Below are 19,536 nucleotides of genomic sequence, written 5' to 3'. Positions count from 1 at the left end.
TGTGTGTGTGTGTGTGTGTGTGTGTGTGTGTGTGTGTGTGTGTGTGTGGTTTTCCATTAAGTCTTAACCACAGGCCACAGCTAGCTTAAAGAAGCCACTGGCTAAAATAAAACTAAAGCGAAATTCCATCAGAATACGGCTCAGAGCTAAGCAAATTCTTTACCCCACAGAAGGCGGCACCTATCTGCAGCATTGCAGAAAGGATATTTCAACAGTGGCTAATGAAGAGCTGCTCCCAAAAGGCCAGATGTGGGGAGAGAACTAGAATGAGCTTGTCCTCGCTTTGTAGCATAGAGTTTAAGAGATATTGAAATAGTAGCTGTTGAAAAGAGATACATAAAGATGAGCACGGCTGCTGTGTGTGAGAAATTTAATCCCATTTTATTTTAATTATATTTTATTTTAGTCACAGGGGAATGAGTGGGAAGGAAAAGAGGAGAGAAAGGAAAGGCAGGTTGATGTATGGGGAAAACACAAGGAGGAGATGGGAGAAAAAATGCAGAGAGGGAATGGGGTGGACAGGATGAGAGGGAGCCACATGACCCACTTGAGTGCGGTAGGCAGAGGTTGCTTCTTCACTTTAGATAGGATGAGGCAGGGCCCAGAGAAGTTAACTGGTGCGAAAAGAACTTTACGATGGGTTTTCTAGCCTGTAAGGAGAGAAAACGCACATGTAAAGAGAAAGGCCAAGGATATGAGGTGACTATAGGAAATCGTGACGCGGATTGGGGGGACCTTATCTATGCCCTCTACATTATGCAATGGGACCTAAGAAAGTAGTAATTAAACATTGTCCCAACCTGATACTACTATACACAAGAGGACTTTGTAAACAGCTATTCCAGACCCAGTATTATTCTCTCTGTAAGTCCAGAATTCCCCTGAGAATCCTGAAATAATGCAGGTTCTGCCTCAGTTGCCTCATCGAGTCCGAGATTCTATATTTTCTGATGAATCCCCAGTGTGATCATGTGAAGGGAACAGTTAAACCAAGAAGACAAAGTAATTGTGTCTATCAGAGAGAGCATTCTGGGCTAACAGCATCAGCTAGAAACCGGGTAGAACTTCAGCTCATGAAGTCCTAAAGTAGCTGGTTGGGGCCCAGCTATTGACTTTAACTGCTCCCTAGAGGGACTGGACACATGCTGACATTTGGCCTGCTTGCACTGGGCCAGCATGCCTTCTGCTAATTACCTGGTTACCTAAGTGAGTACAAGGGTTCTTTATGATCACACCAGTGTTTTAGCATGGAGCTGTGAGAGTTTTCTATTAGGTATTACCAGCACCCCAAAGACTATTCCTTGAGCTGGCCAACTGATGCTCCCCTAGGTCTGGCTAGATCTCTCAAAAGACAGAATTCCAAGAGCCCCCAAATCTGGCCCTGCACTGAGTAACAATGACAGAAGGGAAGGCGGGGGGCAGAAATAAAATACTTACCTGAGCCCAAGCTTCATCAGTCCCCTGTCCTCTCAGCTCCAGCTATCTTCCTGCAGTCATGAGTTCAGATGCAGAGATGGCTATTTTTGGAGAGGCTGCTCCCTACCTCCGGAAACCAGAGAAGGAGAGGATAGAGGCTCAGAACCGTCCGTTTGACTCTAAGAAAGCCTGCTTTGCTGTGGATGATAAAGAAATGTACGTGAAAGGCATGATCCAGAGCAGGGAAAATGACAAAGTCATTGTGAAGACCCTAGATGACCGGGTAAGTGTCGATCTTTAATAATGTAGGCATCCTCTCTTTCCTTCGGAGGGAGGAATGCGGGAGTTTGCATGATGGACCAGAACCATCCAGAGACTGAACAAAACTTGTGTTTAATAACAAAACTTATTCTTTGGTGGAAGAGTGAGAGAGAAGGCTGATACTGCCACATCTTTCCTTCTGCCTCTTCCCTTTGAGGATCGGACCTATGAGGGGTTTTGTGGTGTTTGCTTTGGTGGAAGAGGGAAGGCAACAGTAAAAAGATTGGTCTGCCTAAAGAAGAAAGTGATGCCGGTTGCTGGCTGCTGGATTGCAGCTGGATTGCTACTCAATCCAAGCTCTGGGCTGTAGAAGAGGTCTTAAAGAGCCAACTCAGGGGCGTGGGCAATCACAGCGCACCCAACTCTCCAGTTCAATCCTTATTGGACATCCTCCAGATCTCTGCTGTGCCATCAGTCACTTTGTAAATCTCTGTCAGTTGCGGCACCTGCTTCTCCAAAGTTTACCGTCTAGTGTAAGGGACGTGTGTCAGGAATGAATACCAGTTCAAACACAGACACAGCAAACAGATTTTGTTTACGTGTTTCATCACTGAATTTAACCTCTGATTCCAGCTACTTTTCACTGAGTTAGGGGGCAAACCCTGGCTTCGTCATTCTTGGGCTCTCCCTGGCTTCAGAGCTGTGCCCAGTTTTACAATCTTACAGAGGGTCACCCTGGACCCATTGCCTTTCTGGCGGATCTACTAAGAAATGAATGTCAGTCCCTAAACTGTCAGGATACAGAGGCCTTTGCTCTCCCCACTGTGGGCTATCTTAGGTGTCTCTCTGTAGGCTCAGGTATTGGGATAGAAGGGCCTTCCTTTCTGTGAACTTTAACCCATACCAGCAAGTCTCCTTCCATTAACCTCAAAGCTGTCCCAAGAACTTCAGTTTTAGGAGAATAAAAGCCAGAAACCCTTCTTGGCTCTCTTTTCTGCCCTACTTTCTATGTCTCCCGAGAATGAAGGGCAGAGCCAATTATATGCTTGAGTAGGAAGGAGAGGTGGGAGCAACTCGGAGAAGTGAATTCAATAATTGCCTTCAAATACTCTTCAGCCATGACCCATCATACCTGTCCAAATGTTTAACGATGACAGTAGAGATAAAGCAATTATCAGAGCTTTGAAGACACCGGAGAAAGGAAATGGGGCATGAGATTGGGCACCTCTGTGGAGCTCTGGGGGTTTCTTTCTAGAGACAACTTTAATGAAGACATTCCAAAGAAGTCTATAGAAGCAGGGTCTTGATGCAGGAGAGCACTGAACGCATGGGAAAAGTTCTGTCCAACCTTTGTCTCATCACAGCACTCAGAGCAACGGACCAAACCAAGGCAACTTGCCTTGACTTTGACTATCCTAAGTCCCATCTGGCAACTCTGGGGGCAAACTGCTCCTTACCTGTATGTACCCTCTGCTTTTCCCTGGCACACACAATGCCAGGCTGCCTGGGGGCACAGGACCAGAATCAAGCTCATCAAGGAAAGTTATTGCCGGGCGTCTCTGGACATGATGGAAATGATCCATTAGGTTGCTGTGGCAATGTGCTGACATACCACAGCCTCCCACTATGCCACCACCCTGGGAGAGCAGGCTATAGGTCAGTGGCTCTGTCTCCGTAACTTGCCTTTTCTTGTTCCACCCAGGAGCTCACTCTGAACAGTGACCAGGTGTTCCCCATGAACCCCCCTAAGTTTGACAAGATCGAGGACATGGCCATGATGACCCACCTGCACGAGCCCGCTGTGCTGTACAACCTCAAGGAGCGTTACGCAGCCTGGATGATCTATGTGAGAGCCTTTTGATTTCTTTCTATTTCGCTTACCTCTCTGACGAAAAACAAGATCTATAACCTTTTACATTTCCCACAGACCTACTCGGGCCTCTTCTGCGTCACCGTCAACCCCTACAAGTGGCTGCCGGTGTACAACCCCGAGGTGGTGGCCGCCTACCGAGGCAAAAAGCGCCAGGAGGCCCCGCCCCACATCTTCTCCATCTCTGACAACGCCTACCAGTTCATGCTGACGGGTGAGTGGCCCTTTGAGTCATATGTAGATTGTTGTTGGCAAAGTACTTGAGCCCTCTGCACACCTCCCTCATTGAAACAACACTGTGGCAGAGCGAACTTGGAAATGTCACATGACTCGGGGTGAATAGCCAAGGCCACGGCATCTTTCATTACTGCAGTCATGATGCAGAAGGAAGCCAAGGATTCTAGCTAAGGCACTCTACACTTGTGTTCATTTTTGAGGGGTTGTGGAACACAAGGACACTGTTCCTCCATCCCTCTAACTCGCCTCACTATGGGCACACCCCAGAGAGACTCTGACCACTTAGGGATGCAGTGTTGGAGAGGTGGGTCCAGCAGGCTTCTCTGGTCCTTCTTAAGAAAGCAGCTCTACGGGGACATTGCTACCACCACCGTCACTGTCACCTGCCATCATTCGTCTGTGCAACTTGCACCTGACCTGAGGTGCCATTCGGGAGTGAGCAGCTACGATCCAAAGGCCCTTAAAAATCAGACGGCACCTTTACAGCCCTCACCATTTCTTCACTTTCTCTCCTTTACATGAACTGATTTTGTGCTTTTAAAGAGAAGACGTGCATTACTGTGCGAATTAGCTTGCGATGGCCACAGTGACATAATGCCAAATACATGTCAGGCATTTTTTCTTTTAAAATTTATTTATTTTTATTAATTACAGTTTATTCTCTTTGTATCTCAGCTGTAGCCCCCTCCCTCGTGCCCTCCCAATCCTATCCTCCCTCCCTCTTCTCCCATGCCCCTCCCCTAGTCCACTGATAGGAGAGATCCTCCTCCCCTTCCATCTGACCCTAGCCTATCAGGTCTCATCAGGACTGGCTGCATTGTCTTCTCTGTGGCCTGGAAAGGCTGCTCCCCCTTCTTTTATAAGATTCTCTGCACTGTGCCCAAAGTTTGGCTATGAGTCTTAGCATCTGCTCTGATACCCTGCTGGGTAGACTCTTTCAGAGGCCCTCTGTGGTAGGCTCTTGTCCCGTTCCCTGTTTTCTCCCTCTTCCGATGTCCATCCATTTGCCTTTCTGAATTGAGCATCTTACCCAGGGTCCTCCTCCTTGATTAGTTTCTTTATATGTAGAGATTTTAGTATGATTATCCTATATTATAAGTCTAATATCCAGTTATAAGTGAGTATATTCCATGTGTGTCTTTAAAGTTCAAGCAGATCAAAGACCTCAATATAAAACCAGAAACATTAAACCTGTTAGAAGAAAAAGTAGGGAAGAGCCTTGAACTCACAGGCTGGGCATCTTAATGAGAAATGCATTTGCCTCACTGTCTAGAGGTTTGTGGTCTGAGGTCAAAGACATTCATCGGGGCTAGTTCTTTATGAAAGTCAGAAGGTTGCTCCCGGCGTGGTTTGTAGGTGATCTCTGGCATTGCTTGGCTTGTAGAAACGTCACCTTCCTTTCTGCCTTCATCTTCCCCTGATGGCCTCTCTCTGCGCATATGTCTTTATTTGTTCCTATAAGACAGGGACACAGCGATGTGGATCAGGCCTCAGCCTGTTCCAGTCTGACCTCATCTTTAATAACATCTGAGCCTCATTTACATTTTATTTCCAAATGAGGTCACATTCTGAGTTTCTGAGGGTCAGAACTTCAATATACGAATTCTGGAGTGCCACAATTCGGCTCGCACACTTTCATAAGTGGAAAAATCAGTCTTACTTTACGCAAGTAGAAAACCGAGGCCAAAAAAATTGAGATGACATTCAATCAGCTAAAAGTTATGGCCTCCCAACCACTCAGGACCCAAGGCTCACTTCCCCTGTGAAAGATACATGAATTCAGACCCACAGACATAGGCGGCCCTTACATTGCAGGGCCCGCTGCTCATTTCCCAGGCCGCCCTTGTCCAGTTTCTCACTTTTAGGGAATCTGCAGAAACTCTCCCCAGGATGATTCAACATTCCTACCCCACATCCCCAGCAGACAGCAAAGCCAGGGCTTGTGTTCTGGGAAGTTCCTGCAGGGCTGCTTGTCTTTCAATCGCCTGTTTGCTTATGAGATTGGTTTTGTTTGTTTTCCAGATCGAGACAACCAGTCCATCCTGATCACGTGAGTCGCCCATGTTCACACCATAACGGCTTCGAGACCTGCACTTCCTCTTCCACTTTCTTTTGTCCTATTTACTTTTTTAATTGACAGCGGAGAATCCGGGGCCGGGAAGACCGTGAACACGAAGCGTGTCATCCAGTACTTTGCAACAATTGCGGTCACTGGGGACAAGAAAAAAGAGCAGCAGCCTGGCAAAATGCAGGTAAGGGGTACTGTGCACCAAACGCTCATTAAAATAGCCACTTCACCTGAGATATCCCGTGAATTCCAATGGGATGAAGGGCATACACTCAGCAGGGATAGGACCGGCCTTGTTGTTGCTGTTCCTTTGTTCCTTTGTAATTTTTTTTTTCCTAAGACAAGGATTCTCTGTGTAGTCCTGGCTGTCCTGGACTTACTTTGTAGACCAGGCTGTCCTTGAACTCACAGAGATCCACCTGCCTCTGCCTCCCCAATGTTGGGATCACAGGCATGTGCCATCACCGCCCGGCGTTCCTTTATATTTTTATATAGAAAAATTCTCATAGCGATGTGTACCTGAAATGTCCTCCAGTCTCTGAAAATGCCAGCCGGGATGGACAACTCCATTTAATTCTGACACTAGCCTCAGGGACATAGCATCACACCCCACAAGTTAAGGGTTCGGGCTCACAAGCCCCAGTTTGTACTACCTGTACTTCTCACCAACTACATATAAGTCAGGAGCTCCTAAGGCCTGCCCTGCTGCTGGAGAGGCTCTCAGAGTTCAGGGATATGTCCCTTAAATTTATTCATTTGTTGTAAAGGATAAGACTCAGGAACACCCAGAGGAAGGAGGTGCTCAGAACACTGGACTGGAAGAGGAGTCTGGAGTTTCTTTGCCCTTTCTGGGCATGCCACCACCAGCTCCTCCCTGGGCTCAGCAGTCTAGAAGCTCTTCAAACCCCTTTGCTGAGGGATCCTCACAGAGGTTCCATCAGTCAGCCATAAGTGAACAGCTCAGTTTTAGCTCTCTCCTAAATATGAAGCCTTTGTCGTGAGGCTTCAGCTCCCAGCCACAACACATGCCATACCCACACCACAACATACCACACCACACCACATCATTTCAGAAACCCCAAGAGTTTTAGAAGGTTTTTGCCAGAAAACTGCATGAAGACCAAGGTGCACATCTTTGTCTAGATTACACACATGTGGAACACAGCTGGGATTGGCCTGTCTGTGTGAACATTTTTATGCTGAGCCTTAGTCTACCTTACACAGTTCAGAACCCGAGGTCTCCCTACAGACAGCACTGTCTGCAATACATGAATGATCTTGGCCAATTTCACACCTCCCTTTGGAGAAAGATTAGGAGAACCATGGGTTTTCGAAAGGGAACACACTCCAGAATCACCAAGAGGATTTCTTAAGCAGGTTGGTGGGGCTCTAGGCCTTGAATTTCTAAGTGACTAGCCCTCCGGTGGACCCTGCTTTCCTGAAGCCAAAGGCCATGTTCACAAAGGCCATGATTTATAATGACGCCGCAGTAGAAAAGAAAGCATGTTGAAATGGAAGAATCCATGCTCCATGCTCTAGAATCTGCCACAGCGAGAAGTCACCCCTGTATTACCCTAACAAGAGCGTCTCCACGTGGGGACCCAAAACCCTCAGGAGCTCTGCCCACACATCAGCTCTGACCGCTAGTCAGGGGTGACATCCCTCCTAGGACTCTGGGAGAGAGAGTCCCATCCTAGAGGACATCCAACTTCTTCCCTTTCCTCTCCTTGCTTATTCCTAGGGAACGCTGGAGGATCAGATCATCCAAGCCAACCCCCTGCTGGAGGCCTTTGGAAATGCCAAGACTGTGAGGAACGACAACTCCTCCAGATTTGTAAGACCCAGATTGGTTGTCTACTCCCCACCCAACTTCGTCCTTCCCCTAACTTCTAGATACGAAAATTTGCTACCTATGCTAAGAGATACTGAGCCTTAGTGCACTCTAACACAATTCACATCAATTGATCTAAGCGGCATTGGGAAGGTGTTGGCTTATTCCTGGCAAAAGGAGGATTTAGCTATCTGCCCTTAACCAGAGAACACTCCTTTGCAGCATACTGAAGTCACAGGGACTCTGGTTCCACGAGTAAGGAGAAATCATTCATTCCAAATTGGCCTCTGTATGTTGTAGAATGTTTTTTTTTGTTTTTTGTTTTTTTTTTTATCATTTCTCTTCATGTTTCCATGTGCACATCAGAGGAGGCTACAGCAGAATATTGTCTTTTATCAATTTCTCTCTTTTTGCCTCGAGATAGGGTTTCTTACTGAACTAGAAGCTTTCCATTTTAGCCAGTGTCCAGGTCAGCAAGCTCTCAGGATCAGCTTGTCTCTGTCTCACAGCGATGGGGCAATAGACAATTGGAGCCACGCTGGGTCCCCACCTGGAGAGGCTTTTGTTAGTGGACAATGCAAGAAAAGAGTACAAACATTGTGTGTGTGCTATCTTTGTAAATTATACATAGATACAATTTCATAGCTATGAATGGCACACAAATATAGCATAAATATGTGTAACAAATAAAGCCCATAACCATAAATAACACACAAATGTTTTGTTTATTTCACATTTGGTTTACAGTGTTTTATATACGTGTGTGTGTGTGAGAGAGAGAGAGAGAGAAAGAGAGAGAGAGAGAGAGAAAGGGAGAGAAAGAAAGAGATAGAGATATCTCACCCCCCCCCAAAAAAAAAGGAAGATATAACACAGACCCTGAGTTGTTCACTTGAGAGCCAGGAAGGCTGGCTTGAGGCTGGGCCTGGAAGATGGATTTGCCTTTAGGAAGTAGAACTTAAAATTGAGGTGAGAAATCTTAGAAGTAGCCTCCAGAGGCAAAACAGAAACCAGACAGACAGCTAGGAATTCTAAGGCATTAGGAGAGTGTGAGAACATGGGGATGAAAGCAAGGAGGCCCCAAGCAGAGGACTCAGAGAGTGAGCCCGTGAGCTTCCCGGGGATGCAGGAACAGAAGCAGGGCTTTGGGTGGATTTTTCATGGCCTTGGATGACCCGCCTGGAGACATGGGTATTTGTGCTTCTGCCATCACTCCCAGCCACACCCTCCATCTGCTTCCTATCTGTTGATGCTAGCACCTCTCAGAGAATCATAAATAAAATGACTTGTTTGTCAACCTGCTATTGGACAGGGGAAGTTCATTCGGATTCACTTTGGAGCCACAGGAAAGCTAGCATCAGCAGACATCGAAACCTGTGAGTCTCCCCAATGTGTCAAAATGACGCTTTAGTTAAAGCATCTCTCAGGAATTTGCGACGATTACATGATTTTTGTTGTTTTTACTTTAGATCTCCTGGAAAAGTCCAGAGTGACATTCCAGTTATCCAGTGAAAGAAGCTACCACATTTTTTATCAAATCATGTCAAACAAGAAGCCAGAACTAATTGGTAAGCTCTGGAGATATTCTTAGCTTCCTCAACAGTTGTGGGGACAGTACCCGGACTAAATGCTGCCTGAGGGTTCAAAGGGTCTTCCTCTTTCACAGACTTGCTCCTGATTTCCACCAACCCCTTTGACTTTCCCTTCGTGAGCCAAGGAGAGGTCACAGTGGCTAGCATCGATGACAGCGAGGAATTGTTAGCAACAGATGTAAGCATGGGTTTATTCGTTTGCAAAGTGCATTACTGAGTTCATGAGCAGAGAGGCATCTTACTGAGCTCATGGAAAAAGGGGATTCAGAAACACTGGTTGATTAGACTTAGATTGCCCTGACCCCTACATCACAATTCTTCAAAATGGGAATCTGTAAAGCTCTACAAAGAGGCTACTAGTCCCATTCTCTTTCTCATTAGTTGGAGACATCTCCACCCTGCAATAGCCTCTTCATTTTCCCTTCTATCTTCACCCTAGACTCACCCCAGGGACCTTCTCAGCACATCAGGCAGACATGTAACCTTAATCTTTGGGGGAGTCTCTGCAGATCTAATCACAACAGTAATAACTAAATGTATTGAGCACTGACACATCACAAAGGCAACTAACTCTACTTTCATTATTCACTTAAGTCTTAAAAGTGTCTTTGACAAGGATACCACTATTCCCCTGTTTTAAGAATGGGAAAGCTGAGTTCTTAGAATCTTAAAAGAAAATACACAACCTGCCTGAAAATACAGAGCCTGTCTGTAAATGTAAACATGTCTAAACCCAAGTGTGCACAACCAGGAATGGGGTTGAAGTTGCCATTCTTGCTGGCTCCACCCTCACAGAAGTTTCTAAGCTATGGGAAATGAGGCTTGTCCCTCATCAGGACACCTCCATGACCCATGATTCTTACTTTTATTTTGTGGTGTTTCCAAGGGAAACTTATTGTCTAAAGCAAGTTGAAATTTTGTTCACGGTCAAATATAACAAAGGTAATGTTTTCCCTAGCCTTCAGTCCATGAGCATGTAGAAGAATCAGGTTAGTAACTGGCGCCTCAGCCCCAGAGGAAGACTCTCCTAAGCCGTCCCTTGGTGTCTGTGGCAAATTGGTTTCCTGACAATGTTTGTGTCTTGAATCCTCTGACATTCACATCCTTTCTGTAGCCGGTCACACTCTTGCCCTTGTTGGCTTGTATGCTTTAAGCACTCTTTAGACTATACTGGTTAAGACAGTGTACACGATACACAGTTGTATTCCATGGGTGGGCATGTAGGTCATGCACGTGGCCAAAGGCAGCTATGGATGTGACCCAACACAAGTCAGAAACTTACTCTTCAAATACCAGGATATTTTGCCATTTGTAAAAGCTACCTAGTCTTCAAACATGAACTTTGTAGATTGCCATGTCACATCCGACACCAACACCCCTGGAAAGTGGGAGTGCCTGTAAAATATGATTGGTACAGTGAATTTTCCCATCAGATGTTTTCTGTTGGTGGTGATTGAATCCACAAATGAGGGCCCATCATGCCAAAGATGCCTACACCTTAGCTCTCCTGCAGGTGGCATTTCTCTTGGATGGCAGCTAACACCCTAAGAAAAGAATGTCTTTTGGTGATCGTGTTACCCAAGATGTTCCCCAAAGAGTAACACTTTCTCTTTATCCCTTCTAGAATGTAGTAACAGGGTCTTTTAATCTTCTGCAATCTCTCTGTAGGACTAGGTAGGATACAGACTCATGGATGACTGCCTTGGCCCCATGACCCTTTGTTTTTCACGAGATCCCTGCATGGGCTCTTCATGCCCACAGTAGAGTGCCATCCCAAAAGTGCCTCACTCTTCAATATCATCTCCCTGAGCCACTGGCTCTATCCTACCAATTTAGACATGTCCAGGTACGTTTCAGCCCTACCAAAGGACAATGTTGGGCTGCAGACCTGCCACCTAACCAATGTGTGTACACTGGAGAAGGAGTTATTTTTAAATTGGTGAAGGCTTTACAGGAAGGAGATGGACAAAATGAAACCAAATCAGCAAGCACTGGATCCAGACTAGCTTTAGCCCCCATCCCATGAAATCTTCTCTGTAAGACTCTGGGAAGTTCATACCTCAGGGAACCCTACTTCTTCACCCATAAGTCTGTCTACCTAAAGGCACGTGAACATAAGGAGTGTACATACACACACAGGTATACTTACATACACACGTACCATAAACAAACTACAAAGGTATTCAAGTGGACTTAATAAGGTAACATGTGAATAGCACCTCATCCAATATCTTACATAAAAGGGAGGCTCTACAAAAATGTGCCCTTCGCTTATCTGAAAATTGGTACTATCTCTGTGACCTTCCCTCCCAGGTTTAATATTCTGCAATGCATTTACTAAATGACAGACATCACTAGGATTCCCATATTACAATGTCAATTTGAAATTTTACACACTATTTCTCCATCACTGTCTATGCAATTTTCTTCCTCCAGTGGTTTTCAATACCCTTATCCAGAAAATAACCCCGTCTACATGGAGTGGGAAAGGTGATAGCTAGTTCTTATCCAATGAAAGAAAATAAAAACCTTGTTTTCTTTCCATGGTCTCCATTCACCTAGACAAACATTAATAAAACCAGATTTTAGTCCTTAACTTGACACATCACACACTCATCCACTTATGTGAGCAAACACTGTTTCATACAACACACAATAAGGAGCCTGAGTCTCTTCTCTTCCTTCTAGAATGCCATTGACATCCTGGGTTTTAGCCCAGAGGAGAAAGTTGGGATCTACAAGCTGACGGGAGCTGTGATGCACTATGGGAACATGAAGTTCAAACAGAAGCAGAGAGAGGAACAGGCAGAGCCGGATGGCACTGAAGGTAACTGTATCTGAAGGGGGGTGGTATTTGATTCCACATCCATGTTCATGTGTGGCCTGAGCCTATGCTATGAGAGAAACTTTGCTGCTCTTCCAAAATCATACACCCTGAGTTTAAGCTGCTTGAGGACATCATCATTGCTGATGTCCCAAAAAAGTCCACTCATTTCATTAACACGTACAGTGTCAACTTGCCATCTACTCTCATCATCGAGGTTTGCATGATCTTTGAGATGGACTTGAATGGGTTTCTACTACAAAGGCATATGGATATCAGTGTCCGGATGCTGCCTGATAATCTGGACTTAAAATGAAAAATCCCTGATAAAAAGAGACTCAAGTTTTCTTCCTCCTGTTACTCCCACCCTGACCCCCATTCAGCTTGTCCCCAGAGCAAAAGCTGGTGACCAAACCTTCAGGCTGACAGGAACTAACCAGCTTGTAGTAAAGCTGCCTGCAGGCGAACTCCTGTATGAGATGTGATAGCATTCATGTACTAACACACACCCTCCATGGTACTGTACATCAGCACTAGGCGGCTTCAACATCTGATGTAATGTAAATAGCCTTGCTGTATTGCCCAGGGCAGATGCAATCTTGTTGTCATTCTTTTGAGATAGGACCTCACTAAGTAGCCCTGGCTAGTCTAGAACTTGCTTTGTAGACCAGGCTGGCCTGACTGAGAGACATGCTTCCGGGAGGAGCCTGAGCTAACCGGATAGCCCAGTGGCTTCTACTTTGTTTAACGCCACGTGTCCTCTTCTTTAGTGGCTGACAAAGCTGGGTACCTGATGGGATTGAATTCTGCAGAGATGTTGAAAGGCCTGTGCTGTCCAAGAGTGAAGGTCGGAAATGAGTATGTCACCAAAGGACAGAATGTCCAGCAGGTAACAGAATCCGGGTGACTTAGATGGCCTGCTCTTTTAACCATGTCTGCAACATTCTTCTAGTTACATTTGGAAACTTGTTTGAAACAGGCTTCAGCGTCAAAGTGTAGTCAAGAAATGCGAATGCGTGCATGCCCTCTAGATGCTATGAGGACCAGCAATCAGGAAATGAAGGCTAGGCAGCCTTTCTCTGACTCCCTCTTTGGGGGCTCCACATGCTATCATTCCTCTCCACTATTGTATCTTTGCTAGAGAAGCTTCCTCTAGAAGCTTCCTCTACCCCTTCTGCCTAAGACCTTCCTCAGACCTCCCAAATCCACACCTCCATGTTTCCACTGTCAACCTGAGATTCAGACTAGTATCTTCTGGTCCCAATTCCAAATCCTGTCAATAAACACTAATTCATCCAACCTGCATCAAGGCTTCTCCTGGAGTCATGTGCTGTAAGCATATCTGTTTAGAAACTATGTTTTTAAGAGGAATTGTTTCTAGAGAAAGGAGAATATCATGAGCTAGACAGTAATCTTAGGAAATGTTTAATAAGATGGAACTAAACAATCCGAAATGGTCAACATTCAGCTACCTTCCACCATCATGATGTCAGCTTCATTCTTTAACTTAATGCAACCAGTGAGTGTGGAATAATGTTTTAATATGACTGTTAAATGAATGGTCATTTCTCAAGGTGACCAACTCAGTGGGTGCCCTGGCCAAGGCCGTCTACGAGAAGATGTTCCTGTGGATGGTCACCCGCATCAACCAGCAGCTGGACACCAAGCAGCCCAGGCAGTACTTCATCGGGGTCCTGGACATCGCTGGCTTTGAGATCTTTGACGTGAGCCATTTGGGCAAAGGATGGGCTTTCTCTGCTTAGCTCTGCTTCCAAATTCACTCTTTGTAGATGTTCCAGACTTAAACTCTTTTCATATTTGCACCCAGTTCAACAGCCTGGAGCAGCTGTGCATCAACTTCACCAACGAGAAGCTGCAGCAGTTCTTCAACCACCACATGTTCGTGCTGGAGCAGGAGGAGTACAAGAAAGAGGGCATCGAGTGGGAGTTCATCGACTTCGGGATGGACCTGGCCGCCTGCATCGAGCTCATCGAGAAGGTAGAGATGTTCCTTCCTCCATGGTTGGCACCCTTGCTTTGCTCCTCTGCCTCTTCTCTACTCCTATATCGGAATCTTTAATCTCCCCCTTCTTCAGAAAGCTGAATTCCCCACTGCAGAGAGGGGAAGCTTGGAAAGAATGTGACTCTGAAAGCACTCAGAACTGTTCTTACACCTAAGGAGGTGCCTGAGTGGTTAAAATGCAAGACTACAAACACATTGGTAAAATCCCAGCATGCATTGTGGCATCTCTTACCTACTGACATGTCCCAAGAGGGACATGGTGTTCTTAGTGGGAAGTTAGCGATAGCGGTATTCTTAGCGGGAAGTTGCTGTGGAAACAAGGGACGGTGTTAACGGTACAAAGGACTTCCATGCTGGGAGAGGTGATGCTTTCCTGTGACCCCATCACTTAGGGGGCTGAGCAGGAGGATTAGGTTCAGACTAATCTTCCCAGCAGGACCACATTCTCTGTATCTATCTACCACCATTCTGCCACTGCATCACACACACCAGGAGCCTTGTTCTCGCAGCTCACACCCAGCGCCCCACCACAGTGGATTTCTCTTTGCTTTCTCCAACCATGGAGTTACCAGCATAGCCTCTTAGCGGTAAAGACACCATCTCTGTCATCCTCCTTCCAGCCGATGGGCATCTTCTCCATCCTGGAAGAGGAGTGCATGTTCCCCAAGGCAACAGACACCTCCTTCAAGAACAAGCTGTACGACCAGCACCTGGGGAAGTCCAACAACTTCCAGAAGCCCAAGCCCGCCAAAGGCAAGGCCGAGGCCCACTTCTCCCTGGTGCACTATGCGGGCACCGTGGACTACAACATCGCAGGCTGGCTGGACAAGAACAAGGACCCCCTGAACGAGACCGTGGTGGGCCTGTACCAGAAGTCCTCCTTGAAGCTGTTGTCCTTCCTCTTCTCCAACTACGCAGGCGCAGAAGCAGGTGAGACTCTGTTTCCCTCATCGGTTGCTCCGTGCAACACTCTAAAGCTGCCCATAGATCAGACGGTCCAGTATGAGCTTCATGCTCTCACCTCTATTTTTCTTCCTCCTACTCCCAATGTCCCCCTTAAAACACTGGCTTCCATGAGGGTAAATTGGATCCTAAGTGCACAAGGTAGTCAATACTTTACCATTTAATGGTTTTACATTTTATGATGTGCAGGGGGCAGTGGCGCACACCTGCAATCCCAGCACTCAGGGAGGCAGAGGCAGGCAGATCTCTGTGAGTTCGAGGCCAGCCTGGTCTACAAACCCAGTAGAGAATAGCCAAGGCTACATAGAGAAACCTTGTCTCAAAACAAGAGAAAACAAAGTAAAAGAGACAAACAAAAATAAACAAAAACAAAAAAGAAAGAAAGAAATTAAGATGTAATTGAAATATAATAAAATTAGTACTTAAAAAGTTCAGTGATTTTTTTTAAAGTATGTTTTAATGTAGGGCAATAATCACTAGTATCTAATTTAAGAATGTCTTATCACCCTGTAATCCATGAGCAGTCTGTCACCATTCCTGTCCGCAGAGCCTGGGAATCGCTACTCTACCTTCTGTCTCTACAGATTATTTTCTCAAAGCTGGCAAGGGCATCTGTGACCTCACTTAGGGATAATAAGACTTTAATATAATATAACAAGACTTTACTATAAGGACCAGTGTGGTTATGGACTTGAACTCCTGTATGGCTGAGGCTGGCTTGACCTTACACTTGGCCTTTTCTGGAAATTACTTAGAAATGGAATCAGACATGATAGGGCCTTTCACTCGGGCTTGGTATTTTCAAGGTTTGTGCACACTGTAGCAAGTGTCAGTTCTTGGTTCCTTTCTAGAGGCAAAAATACCTCACTGCACAGGTAGTCTTCACTTTGTCTTTCCCGTCACCAGTCTGGGTATTTGGGTCCTCTCCACTTTCTGGCTACTGTGACTAGGACTTCGATGAATATGTGTATTCAGTTTTTTATGTGCTTCTCAGTTGTCAGCACCATCAGAATACACCTAGGAATAAAAATGCAGGGTCACGTGGTGTCTTTTCCAGCCGTTGCCATAGCTAGGCAATAACCTTGCTTGTTTGCTTGAAACAGGGTCTCATTTTGAAGCTCAAGCTATCCTTGAATTCAAGATTTAGCCCTAAATGCCCCAAACTTGCAATCCTCCTGCCTCAAATTCCTAAGTGCTCGGACTCAGGAGTGTGCTGCCTCAGCCAGTGTCTATGTCTGTTTGTCTGGGAAACGGCAGAAGTTGTTCCCAACAGAGCTACACAGCACAAATTTCCAAAGCTCTTAGTCCATTTACATTCTCCATATTAATAGGTGTGCCACATTAAACAATTACCAAGATATAACCTAAAATATTGACCATTCAAGTGCATGCATTATTAATAAATTTCTTTGCTTTAAAACCCATGCAAGATAATAATTTGGTAGATAATTACATAATTTTTAAAAGTTAGTGTCTAGTTATACTTTGAAAAGAGAATTATAATAAATGAACATAATTTAAACTTGAATGATGAAATGATTTTCTTTGGGTTTAACAAGGGTACCTCTAACTGTTTTGTAAGATGATAGCCTCACTCAGGGAAAATGTCAAGACATTATTAGAATGACTTGTAAATGGATATGGATCTGAGAAAAGGCTTTCTGGCCTTCCCTCTCTGACCCAAGTATGTTCCTGCTAGCCCTTAGGTACAGAGGGAGCCAAGTGACAGGAGGATGAGGAAAAGAGAGAATATTTTACCTCAAGCTGAACAATGATTAAGTTTCAGAGGATAAACATGAAAGAGAGCCATTCAGAAAAACTAGACCAAACATCACTGACTTCAAACTGAGACAAGAAATTAAGGTTTTTTTCCCAGAAAATAAAAGACTATAGAATATCCTTGAAAAAAAAAATATATATATAGTTTTGTTAATTTCATTTTCTTCCTCACAAAGGAAGATTCCAGGATACCAAGGCCCATTCCTATTATCCCCGCACTGATGTAGTTGAGGTGAAAGAATTTGCTGCAAGTTCAAAGCCGGCCTGGCCTACACGGCAAGACCCAATTTCAAAAAACAAAACAAAACAAAACAAAACTAATAATAAAAGGGGTAAATACATGAGAGAGACTCCAATCATGGAGAAGGATGTCTCAACCCATTTGACTGAACGTCAGATTCCCTGAGGACAGGACTGTCCCTTCACACCAAGAATGTGTATTACGCTAAGTGTCACGACTTCCCACCCCAGGCCCGGTGGTAAGGTTTAGCTCATCCATAAAGCTGATGCCCCCACATCTGGGCGGCTCAGGTGTGTGCCGAGAACAACCCAACAGGACGTGGGCCAGTGCAGCCGACGCTCCAGTCGCCAGGCTCAGAAGAGGGCTGTACAGACCCCGCCCTAGCCCCCTGCGTTGACACCTGACCCCAGCCGGCCTTGTCCTTGTGTAGGTGACTCGGCAGGAAGCAAGAAGGGCGGCAAGAAGAAGGGCTCCTCCTTCCAGACCGTGTCGGCGGTGTTCAGGGTATGTTACGGTTCCGTATCTCCCTCATTCGCTAGCCTCTCCGCCCGATGAAATGGCATGCGCTAAGAGAAATGTGCTCACCTTGATCTGTGTCCCAGGAAAATTTAAACAAATTGATGACCAATTTAAGGAGCACCCATCCTCACTTTGTGCGATGCCTGATTCCCAATGAAACCAAGACTCCTGGTGAGTAACGCTGCGGGCTAGCTATTATTCAAAGAGACCAGGGCTCACTGAAATATGTGCAAAATCCTAAAGATGGGCTGAAGAGAGGAGAGAATCCGAAGGCTCAGGGAACCACATAAAGTTCAAAACACGTGCACCCTGCTAATCCCAGGGTCCCTGAGGCAAGGGAAAGGTTGTGAGTTTGATGTCAGCCTAAGCAGCATGGCAAGACTCTGTCTCAAAAACCAAAAGGAAAAAAAGAAAAACCAAGTTCAACAGTAATTCAGAGGCAACAGAGAATTGCTCATGTAGAGAGCACCTCCACAGGGCTGGGAGCAAAGACAGCATAACCCCTGACAAAGCTCAGCTCAAGATTCCTAGTCTGCTTCAGTGAGAGGGACCCAGGGAGAGAGAGAGTCCAGCCTCAGCTCCACCCCTGTCTTGCAAAGGCTCCCCCAGCTTCCAGTCACACCATAGATTCTCCTGTGGCGTTCTAGAAAAGGCCTCTGTCTCCACCCCAACAGGCGCGCATCTTGGCCATCAGCAAACGGTGATCACTAGATTTTCCTCCAGCTGTAGAAGCTTGACTGCTCTAGAATTCTGCCTTGCTCCCTGCCCTTGACTCTCATGGAGTTATAGCCTTGTCTGGTTGCTTCAGACCACAGCAATAACACATGTCCATGGCTCCTTTCCACATGCTAGGGGCTGTTTTAATCCTGTTACTTCAACTCAATCCTACACCTCAGAAACAGAAGTTACTGTTTTCCATATTTTGCAAACAAAGAAGTCAAGACATGTTAGGTCCCAAGAAATCCCTCTTCCCAAAGTCCAGCATTTAGACAAGAGCACTGGCATTTAAGAAGATAGTCTCTACTTGCTAAAAGGAGTAATTTTCCTTATCTCTGCCAAAAGGGACTGGACATCTGGCTCTTCCATTTACCTGTGCCTGAGGTGTCTATTTAACGTATCAAAGTGGATCCCTGCCTGCCTGGGAGCCCAGAATTCCCCCAGGGTTCAGGCTCCTCTGAGCAGTTCTCACCCCATCCCTACTCTCAACCTCTGAAGGCCCTGAACCTCACTTCCTTTCCTCCCACTCCCCTGTAACCCCACCGTTTGGCTACATGTCCTCTTGCTCTCTTGGCCATTTGGTCTCTGAGTTTCCAGGTACTCTCTTTTGTACACTCTCTGTTCTCTCCCTCTCTCACTACCCCCAGCCCATGGCCAGGTTCAGTCTGGACCATTCCAGAAGTCTGTGTCTATGTTCTCCCACATATCTGCAATTAAATTTTCTCTTCAGCGCATACCTGGGAGCATCATGTCCTTAGTTTTTCATTTTTCAAGGAAGAGACAGTTCCCTTTCATGCAGTTGGTAAATAGCACAGTTGGGATTTGAACCAGTAGGAATCACGTTCATGTACTGGAACATAATCTGTCTCATTAATATGCATAATCATGATGTTTTATGTATCTGTTAAAATTAAAAATCAGTGGACATTAAGAAGAGATGTGAAAATTATAACCCAAAGTCATGCATGGAATAAAAGCAAGAGAAATGAATACCAATACATTATTAAAGAAATAAGAAAGTTTATTTATATATTTAAAATTTTCTTTAATATAACCAAGAAGTAGAAATGTTGGCAATTTTCCAAAAAGAGTAATTCTTTTTTTTTTTTATAAAGCTGGAAGAGAAATTTTAACACTACCTTTGCATCTCGAGAATCTTAAGAGCCGCTTAAATGGATTTTCTATTCAAAGTATC

At 45.5% G+C, this 19,536-nt stretch overlaps 1 protein-coding gene across 1 annotated transcript in view; it reads left to right on the top strand.

Annotated features, from left to right (window-relative positions):
• Myh13 (myosin heavy chain 13) overlaps positions 1-19,536 on the top strand; it is a 49,094-nt gene that overhangs the window by 2,607 nt on the left and 26,951 nt on the right. Inside the window, exons 3-18 of the mRNA XM_055594119.1 lie at positions 1,474-1,699; positions 3,380-3,523; positions 3,605-3,761; positions 5,807-5,834; positions 5,925-6,036; positions 7,594-7,686; positions 8,996-9,059; positions 9,153-9,251; positions 9,350-9,453; positions 11,964-12,102; positions 12,870-12,988; positions 13,674-13,823; positions 13,928-14,098; positions 14,743-15,052; positions 17,536-17,609; positions 17,708-17,795. Coding sequence (XP_055450094.1) covers positions 1,496-1,699; positions 3,380-3,523; positions 3,605-3,761; positions 5,807-5,834; positions 5,925-6,036; positions 7,594-7,686; positions 8,996-9,059; positions 9,153-9,251; positions 9,350-9,453; positions 11,964-12,102; positions 12,870-12,988; positions 13,674-13,823; positions 13,928-14,098; positions 14,743-15,052; positions 17,536-17,609; positions 17,708-17,795 — 2,056 coding nt within the window. The 5' untranslated portion in view covers positions 1,474-1,495. The remainder of the gene's footprint in view (positions 1-1,473; positions 1,700-3,379; positions 3,524-3,604; positions 3,762-5,806; positions 5,835-5,924; positions 6,037-7,593; positions 7,687-8,995; positions 9,060-9,152; positions 9,252-9,349; positions 9,454-11,963; positions 12,103-12,869; positions 12,989-13,673; positions 13,824-13,927; positions 14,099-14,742; positions 15,053-17,535; positions 17,610-17,707; positions 17,796-19,536) is intronic.

Source organism: Psammomys obesus, unplaced genomic scaffold (genome assembly GCF_907164565.1).
Source record: "Psammomys obesus unplaced genomic scaffold, mPsaObe1.curated_primary_1811, whole genome shotgun sequence".
Classification (NCBI taxonomy): domain Eukaryota; kingdom Metazoa; phylum Chordata; class Mammalia; order Rodentia; family Muridae; genus Psammomys; species Psammomys obesus.
Note: the sequence above shows the minus strand (reverse complement) of the source record. Positions and strands in the feature narration are given on the sequence as shown.